The following is a 23,643-nucleotide window of genomic DNA, read 5'->3' as shown; positions in this document are numbered from 1 at the left end:
AAGACTTGACTCACATCCTGTACATAGTTTTCAAGGCAATATTTGACTCTTCTTAGATTGACTCAGATATTTCTGACATCACTGGATAATATTGTTGTCAAAATCTTGGAACTCCAGTTGTGGAAGCATGTCTACTGAAAAAAAGCATTCCAACACTGCTCCTACTACTCTGCCAATCAGAAGACGCCACCATAAAGTTGTATCCGGGAAGATCCCATGTCATTTTGTTTTGAAATAGTGTAATATGTAAAGAATCTTGAATTCTTAAAGCCAATGTCTGAAAGTGATTGTGCGTGTGTGAATGAATCCCAAGCTATCTTCCAGTTTTGCTATAGAAATCTAATCTTTGTAATTTCCCTTCTTGTTCTCTGCTCTCCTTAGATGTAGAACTTCCATACTTATAGTCATATTAGTTTTTACAACTGATATTTGTCATATCAGTTGTAGTCATGTCCTCTGAGTCAGATCAATACATGGCATTGTGCATTCCATTTATTTGCATACCTCATACACTACCATTCAAAAGTTTGGGGTAACTTAGAAATTTCCTTGTTTTCTATGAAAACATACATGAAATGTTTGAATAGGAAATTTAGTAATTGACAAAGTTTTTGTTCTGGCCATTGGTGCGACAATCAATACAATGCAAAAGGAATAAGGGAAGTAAATGCGCCTCCAGAACATCACATTGCCTTCCCCATGCTTGTCAGATGGCGTCACCAGGGCCTCTCACTCCTCTATATATTCTGGTTAGAGCCAGTTTGCGCTGTTTTGTGAAGGGAGTAGCACACAGTGTTGTATAAGATCTTCAGTTTCTTGGCAATTTATCACATTGGAATGGCCTTAATTCTTCAGAACAAATTTAGACTGATTAGTCTGAGAAGAAAGTTCTTTGTTTCTGGCCATTTTGAGCCTGTAATCGAGCACACATTTGCTGATGCTCTAGATACTCAACTGTACTCAACAGTTTTCGGCTGTGCTAACTTAATTGCAAAAGCGTTTTCTAATGATCAGTTAGCCTTTTAAAATGTTAGAATTGGATAAGCAAACACAATGTGCCACATATCTAACCTCAGACATATCTCATTCTCCATCACTGCAATGAGGTTTTTCTTAATTGTGTGAACATTAATCATTTGTTGTTCAATCTGAACAACAGCTTAAGCTTTTCTCTATAGAGTATTCCATCTCCTTCTTGATTAAGATTACTGGACATTCACGTTTACCCAGAAATGCTTCGAGTTAGCCCTTGGAAAGAAAAATTTAACTCTGACGTAAAATTGTAGCTGATAACAATCAGATGCTAAAGTTGAATCAGAATTGTCTATATGTTTTTTTATTTTAATAAGACTGTACCAAACAATACTGTCTCATGATGAACAATTTCAACCAGTAATGCATTGTAACCACTACCTAAACAACCGCGCCCACAGCTAGAAAGGGTTGCATTGCATATTGTTGGCATTGTCTCCCAATGTTTTCTCCCAAACTCAGACTATGTCAGACCATGCATTTGGCATTTGGCAAATGTAAAGGTTAGAATGTCAAATACTGCTACACTATCTTAACATTATGTTTAGGTCTGAAAACATATATTTGTAATCATCTTTTTAATAGTAGTTTAACCTTTACATACCTTCTTCTCCCCAGTTCTCCAGACTACTGTGTTGACCCTGTTGGGGCTGTGGGGGGCCTGGATCCCCCCTGTCCTGCCCTCCTGCACCACAGGCCAACCAGTAGAGTGCAGTGCTGCCCAGTCAGCTCCCGGGACCAACCTGGCTGGTGAGGGTTTTGATGTGGTCACCATGGAGCGCAAGCAGGCCTATGTGGTGGATGTGGATAAATGGAAGACGGATCAAAATGGGACCTGTACACTCTGTGTTTGGGCTTTATTGGAACACCAGGTGTGTCGGGAGTGACTGGGGTGTGTAAGGGAAGTAATGATGATCCAATATCAACCCCAAATATAATTTCAAATAAATCACATCTGTTTATTAATACAATAATATTGAAAGTAAAAATAAAACCAAACAATAATTCTACAATTGGCTCCAATATTATACATTTTCGGGTTATAATACCAAAGTGGAGTCAATGTCCAATGTCTGTGCTCTTCAAGAATTGATAATATTTCTTACTTTAACTTGGTGCATCCGGAGCCTCCACTAGGAGACACAGTATTGTGATGGGTTTGAACATTACAGAGGTTTGAGTTTTGACTTTAAATTGTTGAAACTTTCAAACTGAGTCCTGTGGTGCTTCAAATATTCTACCCATGATCCATGAATTGCACATGGCGTTCTCATCCACAATTAAAACCAGGTGCGGACTGGGTTAGAATATGGACCCAGGAATCTGAAGGGGAATGGCCCGGTTGGGAGGGGCTATTTTTATAATGAAAAGATATTGGTTAAGTCAAACGATGTAATTAACAATACTTTAACAATTACATTGTTTGACTTCACAAATATTTCCCAGCTAACAAGGAAAGTAACTGAGACATTTGTGACGTTCCCTTAAGGTCTAATACAGGTACTGAAGGTCACAGCCTGTTCCGGACGTTCTAGTTACATTCATAACGTTCCCCTAAGGTCTTTCAGAGGTACTGAATGTCACAGACTTTTCTGGACATTACAGGTACATTCATAACGTTCCCCTAAGGTCTTTCATTGGTACTGAATGTCACAGACTTTTCTGGACGTTACAGGTACATTCGTAACGTTCCCCTAAGGTCTTTCATAGGTACTGAATGTCACAGACTTTTCTGGACGTTACAGGTACATTCGTAACGTTCCCTTAAGGTCTTTCGGAGGTACTGAATGTCACATCCTTTTCGGGATGTTACAGGTACATTCATAACGTTCCCTTAAGGTCTTTCAGAGGTACTGAAGGTCACAGCCTGTTCCGGACATTATAGGTACATTCATAACGTTCCCCTAAGGTCTTTCAGAGGTATTGATTGTCACAGCCTTTTCGGGATGTTACAGGTACATTCATAACATTCCCCTAAGGTCTTTCAGAGGTACTGAATGTCACAGACTTTTCTGGACGTTACAGGTACATTCGTAACGTTCCCCTAAGGTCTTTCATAGGTACTGAATGTCATAGACTTTTCTGGACGTTACAGGTACATTCACAACATTCCCTTAAGTTCTTTCAGAGGTACTGAATGTCACAGCCTTTTCGGGATGTTACAGGTACATTCATAACGTTCCCTTAAGGTCTTATAGAGGTACTGAATGTCACAGACTTTTCTGGACGTTACAGGTACATTCGTAACGTTCCCTTAAGGTCTTTCAGAGGTATTGAATGTCACAGCCTTTTCAGGGCATTACAGGTACATTCATAACGTTCCCTTAAGGTCTTTCAGAGGTACTGAAGGTCACAGCCTGTTCCGGACGTTCTGGGTACATTCATAACGTTCCCTTAAGGTCTTTCAGAGGTACTGAATGTCACATTTTCGGGATGAAAAACTTATTTTTACTGAGTGCATTCCCCTACAGATATAGTTTTCTGAAGGGCAGTAGTTCCGCCATATATTTTGCCAAAATGTCTGGCGTCATTGTAGTTTGTCAGATATTTCAGTTCTAGACATGCAATGAATTAAGTGCTAATTCATTGTTTTAACATCAATTACTATATTGGATATTCACTCAGAACAGGCTTTGCTATGGTCGACCAAAGAAGCTGAGTTCACGTGCTAAGCGTCATATCCAGAAGTTGTCTTTGGGAAATAGATGTATGAGTGCTGCCAGCATTCCTGCAGAGGTTGAAGGGGTGGGGGGTCAGCCTGTCAGTGCTCAGACCATACACCGCACACTGCATCAAATTGGTCTGCATGGCTGTCGTCCCAGAAGGAAGCCTCTTCTAAAGATGATGCACAAGAAAGCCTGCAAACAGTTTGCTGAAGACAACCAGACTAAGGACATGGATTACTGGAATTCGGTTCAGATGATGTCAAGTGTGTGTGGCGGCAACCAGGTGAGGAGTACAAAGACAAGTGTGTCTTGCCTACAGTCAAGCATGGTGGTGGGAGTGTCATGGTCTAGGGCTGCACGAGTGCTGCCAGCACTGGGGAGCTACAGTTCATTGAGGGAACCATGAATGCCAACATGTACTGTGACGTACTGACGCAAAGCATGATCCCCTCCCTTCTGAGACTGGGCCGCAGGGCAGTATTCCAACATCATTATGACCCCAAACACACCTCCAAGACGACCACTGCCTTGCTAAAGAAGCTGAGGGTAAAGGTGATGGACTGGCCAAGCATGTCTCCAGACCTAAACCCTATTGAGCATCTGTGGGGCATCCTCAAACAGATGGTGGTGGAGCCCAAGGTCTCTAACATCCACCAGCTCTGTGATGTCGCCATGGAGGCGTGGAAGAGGACTCCATTGGCAACCTGTGAAGCTCTGGTGAACTCCTTGCTCAAGAGGATTAAGGCAGTGCTGGAAAATGATGGTGACCACACAAAGTATTGACACTTTGGGCCCAATTTGGACATTTTCACTTGGGGTGTACTCATTTTTGTTGCCAGCGGTTTAGACATTAATGGCTGTGTGTTGTGTTATTTTAAGGGGACAGCAAATGTACACTGTTATACAAGCTGTACACTCTCTACTTTACATTTTAGCAAAGTTTCATTTCTTCAGTGTTGTCACATAAAAACATATAATCAAATATTGACAAAACTGTGAGGGGTGTACTCACTTTTGTGAGATACTGTATATTAAGTTAATGTTCATCGTGGACTGAGCTTTTTTTTTTTTTTAAGTATTTTGACATATTTATGGTAATGTTGTTAGGCTCAATAAAGTTGTGGGTCCACCAGCCCCACAAACATTGGGTGACATGCATTTTATATATGTCTTTCATGTCTTCTGGAAAACACTTTGTTGCCTTGTGTATGAAAATGTGCTATACAAATACATTTGACTCGACTAACTAAAATAGTAACACCACGCAAGGGTTAAATATCACGACACTATTCAGATATCCAGGGAACTTCTTTGAAACCTGCGCGTAAACTTATTCTAGCGTAAAAAGTGGGGAAAAAATGATATGAATACAACGACCCTTGACGTTTGTGGTAAAGGTAAGGTATTCGGAATTTATCCAGAAAGATCGAGAAGTGGGCGTGGCTAGAATGATTCTGCGCAGTGTTGCACGATGGAAAGGTTCCCGCCGAAGGTCTTTTGAAAAATCCACTGTCTGAACGAAACGGTCAAACACAATCAACGGTTCTGAAAGATTATATGAAAGGTAAGTTGTACAGGTTTTACCAATTTGCCCTTGTTAAATAAAAATCGCTTGCTCTTTTTCCATGTCGTCTTGCTCATAATCAATGGTGCTCTTTATACTATATGAAATGAGGTGGGGGCGACAGTAACACAAAGTCGACAGTAACACAAACAAAATCAGATTTGGAGCGGGCGAATATCTGTACGACACTTTTGAAGAGCTAGCTAGCTAACTAGCTGTGTTACACAGTCAGGTAATTTGTATTAATTATTTACGTTTCTAATTATTTGCAAAAGGTTCAGGCAAGAAAAAAATTTGCGGTTTAACTTGAAATACTTTACAGTAAACGCAAGCTCTCAGGTAAAAAATGTGTTTACGAGCGAGTTAACCAATTTTGGTATTTCATAGGATTTGAGTGCGAAGTATTTTAAATACTGAATGGCACGTTTTACCAGTTAACAGTTATGAGAGAATGTGATGGAATTATATTTTTCAATGGTTTATGAATTAATTTTATTCAGGAGAATATTGAAGAAAATTGGAACGGAGGAGCTGTGGGCAGGCTATTTGAAGGGCAGGATGCAGAATGCTGTCGCATGTAAGTAAATGCGCATATGTACAGATCCATATAATTTTCAAGGCAGTATAATCTTTCTTTTTTTACTATTTACTTTTTTTGAGTAGTCTGCAAGCGTTGCTTTGCCACTGTTGTCTACATGTTAGAAGTGTTTCCACTTCTAACGTGTCATTCAGACCTAGATAAACCATGACCCACACACCAAACAGTTAGCCCACTGTACCATTGCATCCATAATTTCCATATAACTATGTAACATTGAATGTTGGTCAATTCATGGCTTTTTAAATAAGATTACCATTTTGAACAATATAGGTGCTGCCCTGAAAGCCTACCCAAAGGCCACCTACCTAGAGGTAGATGAAAAGATTGCAGACACCCTCAAGCATGCACAAAGACACTAAATCACCAAGACACTAAATGAACAAGCGTTTATTGTTGGGAAACAGGTCTTTCATATTAAGTACTGCCGCATGCTCTGTAGTTACAGAAGACATTCAGAATCAGCGTGGATGATTGCAATACGCAATAACCAAGCCGGTGTACAACTCAACTTCCCCCCCTAAATGTTTGTGTTTTTTCTGGTTTCCAGGAGCAGATGGAGCAAGATGTTGAGGAGGAGGGCACAGATGAAGAACCAGCACCTGAATAAATTATACATTTTTTTTTTAGCAGTACCCACTTTAGTGTGGTAGGATACTTTAGGTATTGTTTAAATAAATTGCTCAAGCAGTACCAACAAGTTCAATGATTCAAGTCTTTATTCACTGAGGTCAGGGGAGGTTCCAATACATTGTATACAAACCATACATGCAGATGACTCCAAATCATTAACTATAGTTTAACATCCTTTCTCATACGATTTCTAGACATTTGTTATAACATGATTGGGTTAAAAATTTTCTATACTCCGATGATTGTGACAACAAAAGAGAAAAAGATTAGGAATAGAATTTCCATTATTGCAGTACTACCTTTTAGTATGTTAAGCATTTAGCATTTTTCTCTGCTTATTTCTAAGATTTGTTTTAACATGTAAAGATACATGTAAAGACAGATGTGGCTTGTAATATAAAGACTGAGTTTGAGATGTTTTATGCTTTTGTTTCATTAACTTAAAAACCAATCTTCAGGTAATAATAATGTTCTGAAGACAGAGCCTTTATACAGTTTTGATTTGTTGTATATATGTGGATTTGTCTTTTTTTATTTACCAAATTGGTCAGTTTAATTGGCTTTCCATTGAGAGGATGACTTGTGTTGTTTTGCACCAGAAGTACCAGTAACTTTTCAAATCCTGAACAGGCTGTGACATTCAGTACCTTTGTAAAATCTTAAAGGAATGTTACAAAGGTCTCAGTTATTTTTCTTGTACTTCATGAAAACGTCATCCTCATAACGTTACTTACAGTACCAATAGGGGACGTAATCATGTGCACGTTGAGGTCCTGTCCTGGAACGTCATTTTATTAGCTGGGATGTTGAGGTCACGTCGAGGAACGTAATTGGCAACATCATTTTAAGTAATCCTAATTACGTTACAGTACCAATGGGGAACGTAATCATGTTCACGTTCAGGCAACTTTTATAACGTTACTAAATAACGTTATTAGGCCTTTCGGAGGCCCCCACATTTCTACGTCCTGGACAGACTTGGGACGTAACTTTCGTCAGCTGACACCACAGGTACGTACAGGCGATGTTTCACAAGTACGTAACCGTGACTTCGTGGAGACTAAAATAACTTTGAGGTCACGTCCTGGGACATAATTTTGTTAGCTGTGTTGTATTATAATAATCTGCTGTTTGTTTGCTATTGCACCAGTGAAATGCTTGAATGTGCCCTTGTTGCAAGTTAATGTGACAAACAGTTTTGCTACTGTCACTGTAATTGCCTCTTCTAATAATGGGCTGCTTGTGAAGGAGGCCAATGAACTACTGGTGGAAACTTCTTCATTCATTTCAAGTGTCTCCACCTCTCCTGTTTCCTTGGGAGTTTTTCTCTTCTCATCATATCCGCCTCCATCCTTTTGCTATTCTCAGGTTCTGTATCGGAATTTGTTTTTGGCTGATTATGCTACAATAAGGGGGAAGGAGCCTGAGACCGTGCGTGAGGTTGAGATGTTCCGACTAGAGATAGTCGGGATCACCTCTACGCACGGCTTGGGCTCTGGAACCACACTCCTTGAGAGAGGATGGACTCTTCACCACTCTGGAGTTGCCCATGGTGAGAGGCGGCGGGCTGATGTGGGTTTGCTTATAGCTCCCCAGCTCTGCCGCCATGTGTTGGAGTTTACCCCGGTGAACGAGAGGGTCGTTTCCCTGCGCCTACGGGTCGGGGATAGGTCTCTCACTGTTGTTTGTGCCTACGGGCCGAACGGCAGTGCAGAGTACCCGACCTTCTTGGAGTCTCTGGGAGGGGTGCTGGAAAGTGCTCCGACTGGGGACTCTATCGTTCTACTGGGGGACTTCAACGCCCACGTGGGCAACGACAGTAACACCTGGAGGGGCGTGATTGGGAGGAACCCCTGATCTGAACCCGAGCGGTGTTCGGTTATTGGACTTCTGTGCTAGTCACAGTTTGTCCATAACGAACATGGCACCAGGACACCCTAGGCCGTTGGTAGATGATCGACTTTGTTGTCGTTTCATCTGCCCTGCGGCCATATGTCTTGGACACTCGGGTGAAGAGAGGGGCGAAGGAGTCAAGCTGAAGAAGGAGTCCTATCAGGCCTGGTTGGCTTGTGGGACTCTTGAGGCAGTTGACGGGTACCGGCAGGCCAAGCGGACTGCAACCCGGGTGGTTGTGGAGGCAAAAACTCGGGCCTGGGAGGAGTTCGGTGAGGCCATGGAGAAGGACTATCGGCTGGCCTCGAAGAGATTCTGGTAAACCGTCCGGCGCCTCAGGAGAGGGAAACAGTGCCCTATCAACGCTGTTTACAGTAGAGGTGGGCAGCTGTTGACCTCAACTGGGGATGTCGTCGGGCGGTAGAAGGAGTACTTCGAGGATCTCCTCAATCCCGCCGTCATGTCTTCCATTGAGGAAGCAGAGGATGAGGGCTCAGAGGTGGACTCGTCCATCACCCGGACTGAAGTCACTGAGGTAGTCAAGAAACTCCTCGGTGGCAAGGCACCGGGGGTGGATGAGATCCGCCCTGAGTACCTCAAGTCTCTGGATGTTGTGGGGCTGTCTTGGCTGACACGTCTGTGCAACATCGCTTGGCAGTCGGGTACAGTGCCTCTGGGATGGCAGACCGGGGTGGTGGTCCCTCTTTTTAAGAAGGGGGACCGGAGGGTGTGTTCCAACTACAGTGAGATCACACTTCTCAGCCTCCCCGGGAAAGTCTATGCCAGGGTACTGGAGAGGAGAATACGGCCGATAGTAGAACCTTGGATTCAGGAGGAACAGTGTGGTTTTCGTCCGGGCCATGGAACACTGGACCAGCTCTATACCCTCTACGGGGTGCTGGAGAGTTCATGGGAGTTCCTACTCTCACCTGAGCTTTGGGTCATGACCGAAAGGACAAGATCCCGGATACAGGCGGCCGAAATGAGCTTTCTCCGCAGGGTGGCTGGGCGATCCCTTAGAGATATGGTGAGAAGCACGGTCACCCGGGAGGAGCTCAGAGTAGAGCCGCTGCTCCTCCACATCGAGAGGGGTCAGCTGAGGTGGCTTGGGCAACTGTTTCGGATGCCTCCGGAACGCCTTCCTGGGAAGGTGTTCCGGTTCCGTCCCACCGGGAGAAGACCCCGGGGAAGACCTAGGACACCCTGGAGGGACTATGTCTCACGGCTGGAATGGGAACGCGTCGGTGTCCCCCCCGGAAGAGCTAGAGGAAGTGTCTGGGGAGAGGGAAGTCTGGGCATCTCTGCTTAGACTGCTGCCCCCGCGACCCGGCCCCGGATGAAGGGGAAGAAGATGGATGGATGGATGGATATACTATACTCTATAGTTGACTTCGGTATGACAGGAAAGTCACCTTTGAGTCTGCCTGTGTGATGGAGAAGCACTGTCAGCGGCATTCTAAATTGGCGGTTGAAACATCTCCATTATGGTGCTGGACTTGACAACATCTGTTTTTCTCTTACATTCTCGGCACCACCGTTCATCTTCTTCTACATTTTAACAAAAAATGTACGTTCAGAAAAGCTAGATTTTTTGCTTAAGATATTACCAATCCCGCAGAAATGTTGGACAATTTCAATCATGCAGGGGTCACTCTTCAACCCCCTGCGATACTGAAATGTTGGGTCGGTCCATATGAGTAGCCTTTGTGTTGACCTTTGTGCTCCAGAGAAAATTGAAACAGGGAATTTGAGGTCATGCCGAGCGGCCCACAAAATCATCCTGGGAAAAACTGCACGTAATGAACGTCTGGTAGACGGCCCAAGGCCCAGCCCCCCCCAGGAATAGTCCCAAAGCTCCTGATGGCCAGTCCGCCCCTGACTAGAACAATGTCCTCTGGGAAAAAGTTTTGTCTGGTCCTCGTCCATTTTTGCTTCTGCTGTAACTCAGGTTTTTGGGTAATATAGCAGGGTGCTTAGCTTGAGCTGGCATAGCAGACCTGCATAACCAACCACCTACGCACAATAAATCATCTTGAAGCACTGAAGATAGTCTGTATAGGTGGCTGTTCTTCTTTACCACTGTGCCTTTGCGCAAGGCCATACATTCATCAGGAAAAGAAATTCCTTGACACAAAGGATTTCTCTTTCTGCTTCCTGCAGCCCATCTGTTGTGATGGACCTCTTGATGAGTATTTCTGTAATCCTGTGAACAGTTCTCCATTAGATCTTTATTCTTGCTTGTAGTTCTGGTCCATGGCTGACCTGTCAGAGGGCTATCCAGATCTGAACATTCACATAGTAGTTTCAGTGCTTGCTTGACCTAGTATCCACACAACCACTGTTTTGAGATTCTATCATCGTGAATAATGCAAGATGAGCTTGGTGATCACATCCACAACTTGTACTGAGATTACATTCCCACAATGCCACAGCATCCTTTTACACCCTTGGGTCATCTTTGGTGAGTGGGGTGCAGTGCCATGTCAGGCCAGTCTGTCTTTGGTTGTGTGAGGCCTTGAAATCCATGCTTCATTCTAGGGAAACATTCTTGTTGTCACACCTCCAGAAGTATAGTCAGCAGGGTTCAGTGAGGTTGGCATATATCTCCATTGAGAGAGTTGAGATCCCGCCTTAATGAAGGTAACTTTGTTAGCTACAAAGGTTCAGAATATTTTTGTTTCATTTCTGGTTAATTTTAAAATAGAGGTATTGTCAGTCCAAAACATTTATTACTGAAGTGAGAGTTCAATTGGAGACCTGATGTTTAAGTTACAGTTTTTTTTCAAAACAGTCTCATTGGTTTAAAATTATTGTTTGAAAAACTAATCTTAAATAAGTCTTTAATTCAGTCAGTTGCTTGGCACCTACACAATTACACAAGAAGCAACTAGGCCTACATTACCATTATATTTCCAAAGCACACTTTTTCCTTCATATTCTACTGGCTCTGTCAAACTCACACATTTTACCACCAGGATTGCCTGTTGGCATTAAAAGTATAACACCCGCTCATCCGTGGACTCCACAATAAATGTGCCCAAACGCTATTTTTACTGTTCTGAAACATCTATGGTAAAAATGAATGGGTCACGTGACCTATGGAACCAAGATGGCGAAATGTGTGCGGTTTCACTTTCCAAGTTTATTCAAATCATTGCAGATGCTTCAGTATTCGATAGGTCGAAAACCATGTCAGTCAAAATTGTTTTATAAAAAATATCTTTGAAATGTGTTAATTATCATACATACTGTTAATCTGTGTTTTAGCAACATAAAAAAATAATCTCATCTCATCTTCATCCGCTTATCCGGTATCGGATCGCGGGGACAGCAGCTCCAGCAGGGGACCCCAAACTTCCCTTTCCCGAGCCACATTTGCCATCTCTGACTGGGGGATCCCGAGGAGTTCCCAGGCCAGTGTCTAAATATAATCTCTCCACCTAGTCCTGGGCCTACCCCGTGGTCTCCTCCCCGCTGGACGTGCCTGGAACACCTCCCTAGGGAGACGTCCTGGGTTATCCTTACCAGATGCCTGAACCACCTCAACTGGCTCCTTTCGATGCAAAGGAGCAGCGGCTCTACTCCAAGTTCCTCCCGGATGGCTGAGCTTCTCACCCTATCCCTAAGGGAGAAGCCAGCCACCCTTCTGAGAAAACCCATTTCAGCCGCTTGTACATAAAAAAATATGATGCAAAATTCAATCATGCAAGTTTTTATTCAAACATATTTTATTTGGGGGGCACAGATGTTCTGCAGGACGGGCAGTGCCCCAAAACGCCTTACCTGTGATGTGTGCAATAGCCTGGGGAGGATGTAATCACAAAATTACGGGGGGGGGGGGGGGGTTGTGGTTGTGCTGTGGTCATTGAGACCACATTGCCAGACTAATGGAGAAAACTGTTTTCTCACCTCCTCAAAGACTAGTTTCAGAATGAATTGTATCCTCTTCTATTCAGTTTTGACCACACAAAGGACCGGGTGAAGACATTAGCTACAACAGGTCTGAGAACACTGTTTGGCTGTGGTGCTTCCTTATCACAATTCCACTGTTAGGGATTTAACTATGTGAATATCATTTAACAGCTAACAGTATGTCTGTAACTGTCTGAGACATGTTTAAATAAATGTAAAAAAACGAGTAACATAGATGAAAATGTGTCTAAAATATACCACCTTAAAATGTTAGTGCTCTTTATATAAGTTTTATTTTAATTTAGAGTGTAACAGGTCACATGATAGGAGTTTAGTTAAGAGCATGATCAGGGCATTGTGGGTCAGAGAGCAACATGGATGCAGGGGGAAGACATAACACACCCTAATACCTTTGGTTAATATGTGTTTAATGTTTGTTGATGTGCCTTTGAATTAATAATGTGACATGGTTTCTTTAACTAAATTTCAGCACATTTCTGTTGTGTTAATTTGTTTGGGCCTGTTTAGAAATGGACGCTAGTTTCATATTCTTTAAATGACTGAGAGACGTATTATTTAACCTTTTATATTGTTATTTACTTGTAGTTTTAATGGTGTCTGCTGACTGGAATGAAAGAGAGAAAAATAAATAATTAAAAGACATCTGAATGAGGCGTGGCCATTACTTAATTGGAGCGGTGTAGTTATAATCTCTGTCCTGGCCAACAACATTATTTTTACACTGTGTAAATCCCATATTCCATGTAAATAATGGCTGTAAACTACATTGAGCATCATCTCTTTTATGATGTTACAACATGTCAGTTGTAGCGTACTATGGACTAACATTAAGTTGTAGTCCTTTCCTGTGGGTTGCATGTAGTACTGATTGTACAGAGTGTTTCTGTGGGGTGTGAAAACAAGTTGTGGTTTGTCACATTTGACACAATAATCAGACGAGAGATCTTCTGTTAAGCTGTTTGTGCAGGATATCTACAGTTTAGAATGAAAAAACAAAAAATTATGTTCACCATTTTTAATGATGTTTTCTGGCACACAGTCCTTGTAGAAGATTACTTCTAGAACAAATTACTCTCTGTGTTTGTTCAGAAAGCACCTCAATGACCTCATGACCCTCCTGTTCATTCAGTGCATAGGCCCCATAGCTGGGGAACACGAAACGCACCTCATAGGGTGAGTTATGGTCAAACCGTGGACACCAGTAAGCCAACCACAAGTGTTTATGAATCCCTAGTCGGGCCTCATTTCCCCGCTGTATGGTGGCCTCGGAGACATTCACCCCATTTATCATGTAGGACTGCCTTCCACGGCAGACTTTGTTAAACCAGTGGTGCACAACATCTAAATAGGTGCTCCAAGTCTCATCCTGGATATCAGTGATCTTAAAACAGGTAATTCGCTAACTGGGTCTGCCTGGTGCTTGTGTTATGGGGCTAAGGTACATTTGAGCAATGTCTGTCTTTCTATTGCCTGGTATGTAAATCTTTACTTTGATTGTGACACACATGTCTGTATAATATCAGAGGATTATTAGGTACTCTGACCATGTTCCTCTGCCTAGACCAAGAAGGGTATCAGTCCTTTTGTTCCTTAGGAATGTGGCCCTTGGGGGTGGGGGGGACACCCCTCCCTTTGGGTAAAACCTATGTGACACAAGACGGATGGGCAGCATCTTACCACACTCCTCTCTCCACTATAAGTACTGATGATTGTCATGTATTAAGTTAGAGAGTCCTCAGATGATTATTCTGTAAGCTTTTGACGCGTCTCTCTGTTTGCAAATAAACTATTAAATTGTGCAAGAGAATTTTCTCTCTGTACTTCCTCCTTTAAGAGTTCTTATCGATGAAATTGCCATCACACTCGTTAGGGTTGAGCAGGCATCGGGAGTTCTCCAAAGCATCTGAGTAGTCATCCAGCAAGGCCTGGCTCTCCTGGATCAGAGGCTCCAGGTCACCACTAGAGCCTCTGATAGTAGGTGCTACTACCACCTAGGTGGAAAATGATGCATACCGTTTCCATTAATGAATTTATACGATGCCAATAACGCTGATTAAAGACTGAGACAGAGTTGAAAAATATGACAATGTGCCATAAAGGACAACTCGGGATAAGTGGACTGTTAACAGAATGTGATTTTTGGACAAACTATCCCTTTAAGGCTCCAATTGCTGGAATATTGTAACAGGATTCAGGCCTGGATCAAAGCCGGGCATTTGCTCTCCATAAAGAATTTGGCCTCCAGATAGAATCCCCACAGTTTTGTTTCCCAAGAACTCTGCAAATGGTATATGCAATACACATGCCCCCTTGTTTATAAAACATTCCCCTCAATCATTTCATCCCAGAGCTGGGCTTGACATAATTAAAGATCTCTACCTGTGGTTCATACATCCAGGGCATACACATCCTCTTCTTTCCGGCATTTTACATCATTGTGTAGGCCCGAGTAGAGGGGCATCCAGTGACCTTTATAGCTGTCGGACACACTGGAACCAGACAGCCAGATCCCTGCCAGCAGTTTGAGTGATAACAGATAAATCCACAATGGATACATCTGAGCCTGGCTACAGACCCTTTGAGTCCAGTGGGGATGGTGGTAGTAGGACTAGGAGGTGTAGGCTAGGCTGTTTAAGGTGGTAGCAGCTAGGAACAATACATCTAGTTGTAGTCCAGACAGAACAATGCATCTAGATGTAGTCCAGACAGAACAATACATCTAGATGTAGTCCAGACAGAACAATACATCTACATGTAGTCCAGACAGAACAATACATCTACATGTAGTCCAGACAGAACAATACATCTAGATGTAGTCCAGACAGAACAATACATTTTGCTGTAGTCCAGACAGAACAATACATCTAGATGTAGTGCAGACAGAACAATACATCTAGATGTAGTCCAGACAGAACAAGCTGGACAACATTTGCAACCAGAATTGGCTGCAGGTACTGCCTCATGCTGCCAGTAGTGACAAGGATAATAGAAAAATGCAATACTAGAGAAGAATCAGTCTGAAGGATAAGGAGAGAGAAGTTGTCTTTGTCCACCATCTGCAAAACCATTCTCTTTTTGGGGGTTGTCTTGATGTTGCCTCTCCAGAGCATGTTGTCATTTTTATTTGCACCAAAACTGGTGACATTGATTCACAATCACTTATGCTTCCTAACTGGAAAGATAGATATCACTGAAGTTTAATTTACTTAATGTTACAGTATACTCGGATGATTATGTATTTCTTTGAGCAGTGTATTAATTATCTTTATTTGTCTGCAAAAGGTTTCTCTGAAGTGAAGACCTCATCAACACCAAGTGCAGAATGTGGTAAAAGGAGAAACCACACCTCTTGGTATAAACAAAGCCTTGACCACATTGGAAAAAAAATAGCCCCCTTCACTGCACAGAGTCAGATAAAACTTGCTGTTCCCCGAAGTTGTCAGTCATTCAGTAAGTCATACAGACAGGTCCATTGTTCCAGAATCTTTTTTATCAACTCCACCATCATAACCAATAGTGATTGCTATGTCTGGTAAGGCGCTGATCTATTTTCAATTCTTCATTAATTTTTCTATTAGAGATGTATTCTTAATTAGATTAAACTGAAATGTTCCTCTAAATCTACCAGAAATACATTATAATGACAAAAACTGATTTAAAATCTTCTGCAAATCTATAAAAAAATTATAACAGAAATATGTAAACAAATGAACTAATCACACACCTGGAATATTAGCCGAGTCATTTAAAATGTTAATTAGTTGTCTACTCGACGCATAATTCTCACAACAATGACAGGCAATAGGCCTACCTGGTGTTATATCATTTTCAAGTTTCAAGGTTTGTTTGTCAAATGCACCGAACAACACAGCCAGGACGAGTTGCACCGAATTACCTTTACAGGAATTGTTTAATAGATTAGGCAACTATGTTAGATAACTGTAACATGGCGCTGCCTTCAAGATAAAACATTAGATTGGATTTACCACGACATTTGTGGAGAAAAGGTGTTTTAGGAAGCACTCTGCCCAAGGATGATTATTTGCATTTGACGTGGCCACCTGAACTCCGTGCCGTTACGCCATGTTATTCTGCTTGCTTTAGCGTGTAATGTAGAGATGTAGCCTAATCATATTAATGTAAAAAGCAATGGTTTAGAAACCCATTTCCAAAGGCATTGTAGCACACACAACAAATAAGGTAAAATATGGCCAGCTATGTAAACTCTAACATTGATTGATCCTGCTAAAGGTGTTCAATTGGTAAAAGGCTATTCCTATTTGTTTTCCAATGCCTCTTAATATGAAAGTAATCTAAAAGTAATTCAAAGTAATCAGATTATGTTACGGAGTTTGAGTAATCAAAAAGTTATGTTACTGATTACAAATGTGGACAGGTAACTTGTGACTGTAACAGATTACATTTAAATACATACCCCATCCTGATCACCAGTGTGCGAGAGTATTGCAATTTTTCAGAAGAACATAAATATCACATTAAGTATTCGGACTCTTCGCTATAGTATTCAGACTCTTCAAATAGAGCTTAGGTACATCCTATTTCCATTGATCATCTTTGAGATGTTTCAACCACTTGATTGGAATCCATCTTTGGTAAATTCAATTGATCGGACAGGATTTGGAAAGGCACATACCTGTCTATATATGGGCCCACAGTATACAATGAATGTTAAAGCAAAAACCATGTCACAGGCGGTGTCATTTATTTACACCGGACACAGGAGTAACACTGGATTTTAACCATAATTCACACTATTAATATAGGGCTGGGGCCCACGAAATTATTTTTACAATGTGAAATGCATGAATCTCTTTTACTTCAGAGGGCCAGCTTACTTTCTGATAAAGAGAGCAATGATGTGTACTGTAACAGTCACCTGTAATAAAAATGTAATGCGCAATGATAAACTATGTTGAGAGGGTTTAAAACAGATGTAGAAGCATTAATATTAATGATATTGCCATCAATAACCATCATTAATGTGAATTGGACAATTTGCGTTCTGCTAGATGTAATACATGTTCTATTTCTACATAGAAATGTATATCCCAAAATGTATCCCAAGTTCATAGGTGTTCGGATGTCATTGGCGTTGTCGGTAACTTATTCCAGAAACCAGAGTAACACTGGATTTTAATCTCAATACAAATTCCAGTGAATGTTGTTCTGATAGTCAAATAGCACTGCTACATCTTAACAGTAGTTCTGAAAATATTGGAACATCTTATTTAAGTATAATATTAATGTAATTTATGTTCTACATTAAATAGCACTTTATTAAATACATTGTGATATTAACCCCATCCTTCTCTCCAGTTCTCCAGACTACTGTGTTGACCCTGTTGGGGCTGTGGGGGGCCTGGATCCCCCCTGTCCTGCCCTCCTGCACCACAGGCCAACCAGTAGAGTGCAGTGCTGCCCAGTCAGCTCCCGGGACCAACCTGGCTGGTGAGGGTTTTGATGTGGTCACCATGGAGCGCAAGCAGGCCTATGTGGTGGATGTGGATAACTGGAGGAAGACCCAGAACGGGACCTGTACACTCTGTGTTAACCCTTTCATGAAGGGACAGACTCAGAGGCTCCCAGCGGCTGTGGTGTACTGGAGACCCTCACACCAATGTCACATAGAGATATCCAGCACGGTCTACGACTCCAGTGAGGCATTTGTGAGCAACAGTCAAACAGAGGTACTATAACTACTACAACAATGTTTCCAAAAAAGGGACACTGCATTAAATGTAAATAAAAAAGAATGCAATGATGTGCAAATCCTTAAAAACCCTACATTCTATAGAAAATAGTACAGACAACATCTCTAATGTTGAAACTGAGATGTTTTATTGTTTCTTGAAAGATATATGCCCAGTTTGAATATGATACCAGCAACACTTTTCTAAATTGTTGGAACAGAGGGAACAAAAGACTGGAACAGGTCAAACAGGGAAACGCGCTGTGTCAGGGAAAATCCAAAAATCGCATTCCAAAAAGCAGGAAAGTAATCTATCAAACTGGTGAAATTGTTAAGATATGTAAAAAACTCAGAAATGCTTCTCAGAATAGATAAAAAAAACTTTGCATGGAACACATGGAGATTAGGGGTAAAAATACACAGGCATCATGAATTTACTTTCTGTTAGATGTAAGGCATGACTTATTTCTACATAGAAAGACAATTTATATCCTATATCCAATTTATATATCCATAGAAAGACAATTTCTAACAGGTTCATCTACATGTTTTGAAAGAAAATGTCTATCCATATGCCCAGGTATTTGTAGGCAAGGAAATTATCAATATTAGCACCATCGATAATAATCAAACACAAATTTACAGGCACCTTTTAAGATTTAGAAAATAACACACATTTGTTTGTTTTTCAGAATTTAATAGTATATCCAGTATGCTCTATGTATGTTTATAATGCATAGGCATGCTCTTCAATGGTAGGGCGACTTAAGGGAAAACTATTTTCTGACTCAAAAAACACAATGTTTGGTCAGGCTTAGATATTTACATATTTACTACAGCCAAATAAACACATTTAGACAAACATTATTGGGCAGAATGATTCTATTTTATTGCAACTTAATCAAATGCCAAACTGTGTAAAAGGGGTGTTTTATCCCACTATCTGGGAAAATGCCCCTTCCAATGGGGTAAAATGCCCTTTTTTTTTTACCGCCTATTAAGCTTCATTCCATATTTAATTCCATGTATCAGAGTCATTCTATCAATATTATCTTTAACATTGAAAGGAATTCAGCGTTGATAGGGGTATATTAAATACAATAACAACAATTATTTTAACTGTGATTTTGCACATTCCGCAATGCTACTGTAGGCATTTTGCCCCAAGAAAGCATCTGTGCCCCCCCCCCCCCCATTTTTGTTTCCCCATAATCACTGCAAATGCTATAGAAATTAGATATGCTCCCAATTGATGAAAAATGCCTCCACAGTCATTTTGTCCTGGAGCCAGGATTGCTTTTCTCTAAAGTGACAATATCCAAATGCAAAAAAAAACATTTTAATATTTATAACAATATCAAGAAACTTAAAAAAAAAAAAAAAAAAATATATATATATATATATATCTATATATATATATTAAAATTGTGTATTAAGTTAAAACATGAAATCAATAATAGCAACAGTAATTGAGCAACTAATTCAATATCAGTGCCAACTGACAGGCCTATTACATTAGATGTTAATGTATGCTCGGTAAATCTAGTGCTGACAATTAACCACAACATTTGTGGACAGTAAGCAACATTTTTTTTTGCTTTCAATCAGAGAAATTTCTTCTCTCAACTGTAACTTTTTCCTCTGTCCATATTGTACAAGAGAAAATACTGCAAAATGTTTCAGTCAATATACCTGGTTATATGAATTTCTCTAAAGGGGTCCTTATGAATTCTATAATTTCCTAAAAACATAATTTTTTCAGTTTTATTTTTCCTGGAATTTTGTTGGTATTCTTATCAAGTAATATTACCAATACAAAAAATAGCAGTGCATTTCAATGACCCAAATTGTGTTTTAACTCAAGTTTCCTATTTTGTATTATTGATATGTCCACTCTATTTGTGTAGGTAGATGATAGTTGGAAGATTGGTCTGAACATTTGGACCCCCCAGGCAAAGGAGTCAGTCGTGGTGGGGGGTACCCACTCCAGAGCTGCTAAGACAGTCATGGAGCAGTCTAAGCAGGATAAGTACAGCTTCATCAAACAGGAAATACACTGCTCTTATTACAGGTGATTTTCTCCAATCCAAAGTCTGGATTGGAGACGTTATATATAGAGGTTGTAAGATGGTATAGTTTATAGAAGATATAATAGGTTAGGTTTCTAATATGGATAAACATAAATAATTTACTTTTGTTGGTATCCCCAAATGTTAACATTTATAATCTATTAATTCCTATTGACAGGTCTATAATCCATCCAACAAATAGATTTTACCTACATGACTCATTACTAATTAACTCTCCATCTTGTGTTTCCTTAGTTACCAGTTGATTGAGGACCCTCCCCTAAATCCTGAGTTTTCTCGCTCCCTGGGTCTCCTGCCTCCCCTCTACAACACCCAGTCCAAGGCTGAATACACCCGTTTCCTTGCCACCTTTGGCACCCACTACATCAGGAAGGTTCACCTGGGGGGGCGGGTGAAGAGTGTCACCTCCCTGAGAGTGTGTGAGGCGTCCCTGAAGGGTTACAAGGAGAATGAGGTGATGGCCATTTAAAAATTCTAAGAATGTATGTTTATTTATATATTCTGAAAAGAGTTAACATGATGGCTTTAATACATTTTTTGAAGGTCAAGGACTGTCTGGAAGCTGAGGCCTCTGTTGGCACTAGTACTGGATCAGCCGAAGTCAGAACAGAGACCAAGTTCTGCAAGAAGGACCTTAAAAGTCGTCACACCAAAGAGAGTTTCAGCAGCATGTTTAATGACAGGTTTGATTGATTTTGATTTGATTGATTCCCAATGTGGTGCTTGTTGTTGTGGAACAGGACTAATAATGATAAACTAACAAACAGGTTTACTGAGGTGGTGGGGGGACAGACGGATGGAGCAACTGACCTGCTCTTCTCCAGGACGGGTGGAACCTCCAAGGGCTTCTCTGATTGGGCAAGAACCCTGAAAACTGTTCCAGACATCATCAATTACTCCCTCCACCCCCTCCACCTACTGGTGAAACGAACCAAGAAGAGGGCAGGGCTGAAGAAAGCAGTGGAGGACTACATCCTGGAACACGCCCTGGTCAAGCACTGCTCTGGGAAGTGTAAGAGTGGCTCCAACCCCAGTGCCCATGACTCCTGCCAGTGTGTGTGTCAGGCCAGCAAGGAGATGACCAACCAGTGCTGCCCGCAGGAGAAAGGCCTGGCCCGACTAACGGTCACCATAAAGTACGCCAAGGACCTTTACGGGGACACTATGTCACAGACTGACGGCTTTGTCAAGGTATGATTGCTTAATCTGAATATTTAAATTGGTATTACATTTTAATAAGGGCACTTTAAAACTGATCCAGGATTTGACACTAGGTTATACTTCCTATCCCAATCCCTTATACTTTACAAAAAAACAAGTGGCGGGTTAGCTTTAAATTTTACTTTTTTTCTGAAGGTGTTCATGGGTAATGATGCCAAGCAGACTGGTGTGATCAACAACAATGACAACCCCAGGTGGAACGCAGTCTTTGACTTTGGCACTGTCAAGCTCACCCTGGGCAATGAGCTCAAGTTTGATGTTTACGACGAAGACACCACCTTGTACAAGACGTCGTTTGAACTTTTAGGGGAGTGCATCATTCGACCTGTCAAAGAGGGGTCTTATAACAATGAAATGTGTCCTCTAAATCGTGGCAACTTGTTCTACTCCTACATGGTTGAATGTGCCCCAGGACTTGGGGGCCCAACCTGTGGGGAGTACATCGCCTCTCCAATGAACTCTGACCTTTCTGGCATCTACACCTCCCGTAACGCGCTGAACATGACCCAGGATCTACTGGCTCACATCAGGATGGGCCGGCCCCCAGTAGACCCGTTGGCCTTCACGATGAAGCAGAAAGCAAATGATCACCCTCGTCTCTCTGCCCTCAATGAGCTGTGATCAAAACCTATTTTTATGTAGGTTATTTCTAACCTCTTATTATATAATTTTGTTAATCGAATCCAATGTAAAGTGTCTGTATGTCTAGCTGCTATGTGTGACATTAATGCTACCCTTTCATGGCTAAATTCATGTTAGTACAGGTGATACTATGGTAAGGATATTGTGAACGGTTTTAAGAGTAAATATTTGTCTGTCCTGTAGCTCTTTTGGTGCTTTGTGGAAGGAAGCTACGATATAATGTTTGAACTTAAAGGTTTCCATCAGTAAGCTTAATATTTCTTTGGCTGGGCTAGCTACAAGGATGACTGAGGCAGAGTATACCATTAGCGAGAATTTACTGTTCCAAACTACAGTAATGTGGTTGATCAGAACCAAAGGAAAGGAAGTAAAAGTTAATTAAACCCCTCCTACCTTTCCACTCCAAACCTAACTTCACTAACCATAATACAGCGGGGTGGTCTGTCCAGGTCTTACCTAGTGTGTCTACTGTACTCTAACCATAATACAGGGGGGTGGTCTGTCCAGGTCTTACCTAGTGTGTCTACTGTACTCTAACCATAAAACAGGGGGATGGTCTGTCCAGGTCTTACCTAGTGTGTCTACTGTACTCTAACCATAATACAGGGGGATGGTCTGTCCAGGTCTTACCTAGTGTGTCTACTGTACTCTAACCATAATACAGGGGGGTGGTCTGTCCAGGTCTTACCTAGTGTGTCTACTGTACTCTAACCATAAAACAGGGGGATGGTCTGTCCAGGTCTTACCTAGTGTGTCTACTGTACTCTAACCATAAAACAGGGGGATGGTCTGTCCAGGTCTTACCTAGTGTGTCTACTGTACTCTAACCATAATACAGGGGGATGGTCTGTCCAGGTCTTACCTAGTGTGTCTACTGTACTCTAACCATAATACAGGGGGATGGTCTGTCCAGGTCTTACCTAGTGTGTCTACTGTACTCTAACCATAAAACAGGGGGATGGTCTGTCCAGGTCTTACCTAGTGTGTCTACTGTACTCTAACCATAATACAGGGGGATGGTCTGTCCAGGTCTTACCTAGTGTGTCTACTGTACTCTAACCATAATACAAGATGGTCTGCCCAGGTCTAACCAAGTGTTTATAGAAAGTTAGAATGTAATGGGTAATGTATGCCCACAGGCCTCTTGCCTAAGCAATCCCAAGTTGCTCCCCTTCCCCCTGTGACCAAATGAAATTGTAATTAAACCCCAAAAATACCCTAGTAGTTAAACTTCAACAAGCAACAGTAATCCCTACTTGTCAGACAACTCAAAGACCGGCTAACAAATAACACACCAAAGCTCTCACAGGTAATACAGCAACCAATACAGGGCATAAAAAAAAAAAGAGCGCTGACGAGGTGACGAGGTGTGCGCACCAAGTAGGAACAGGTAGTGAGAGCCGGCAACGTTATCAGGTAGATGAATGAACCACCACATCATCAAGGTAAGCAGAACAATTTGGCACATTTTGACAAGATGCTGAAAAGAGGCAGGAGCATTGCACATTCCAAAGGGCATCACAGTATATTGTACAAAGTTATCAGGTGTAACGAAAGCCAAGAGTTTAGAGGTTTGAGAGATTAGAGGCACTTGCCAATAGCCTTTTAGCCAATCTATCTTACTAAAGTAAGCAGCAGAACCAATTCTATCAAAGCAGTCA

General features: G+C 41.6%; 1 protein-coding gene and 1 long non-coding RNA gene across 2 annotated transcripts; both read left to right on the top strand.

Annotated features, from left to right (window-relative positions):
* Positions 1-5,187: 5,187 nt before the first annotated feature.
* Positions 5,188-6,475, top strand: LOC117593900. Its single transcript, XR_004575352.1, has 4 exons — positions 5,188-5,262; positions 5,763-5,839; positions 6,134-6,174; positions 6,411-6,475. It is a non-coding gene; the product is annotated as an uncharacterized LOC117593900 (long non-coding RNA).
* Positions 6,476-15,763: 9,288 nt separating this feature from the next.
* LOC105008619 (perforin-1-like) lies at positions 15,764-21,961 on the top strand. The gene is made up of 7 exons (XM_034290807.1): positions 15,764-15,851; positions 17,657-18,027; positions 19,937-20,058; positions 20,354-20,573; positions 20,663-20,802; positions 20,887-21,310; positions 21,476-21,961. The coding sequence occupies exons 1-7, from the start codon at positions 15,845-15,847 to the stop codon at positions 21,959-21,961; spliced, it is 1,770 nt and encodes a 589-aa protein (XP_034146698.1). The 5' UTR covers positions 15,764-15,844.
* Positions 21,962-23,643: the final 1,682 nt, after the last annotated feature.

Source organism: Esox lucius, chromosome 24 (genome assembly GCF_011004845.1).
Source record: "Esox lucius isolate fEsoLuc1 chromosome 24, fEsoLuc1.pri, whole genome shotgun sequence".
Lineage (NCBI taxonomy): Eukaryota > Metazoa > Chordata > Actinopteri > Esociformes > Esocidae > Esox > Esox lucius.
The sequence above is the reverse complement of the archived record's forward strand: the minus strand, read 5'-3'. Positions and strand labels throughout refer to the sequence as shown.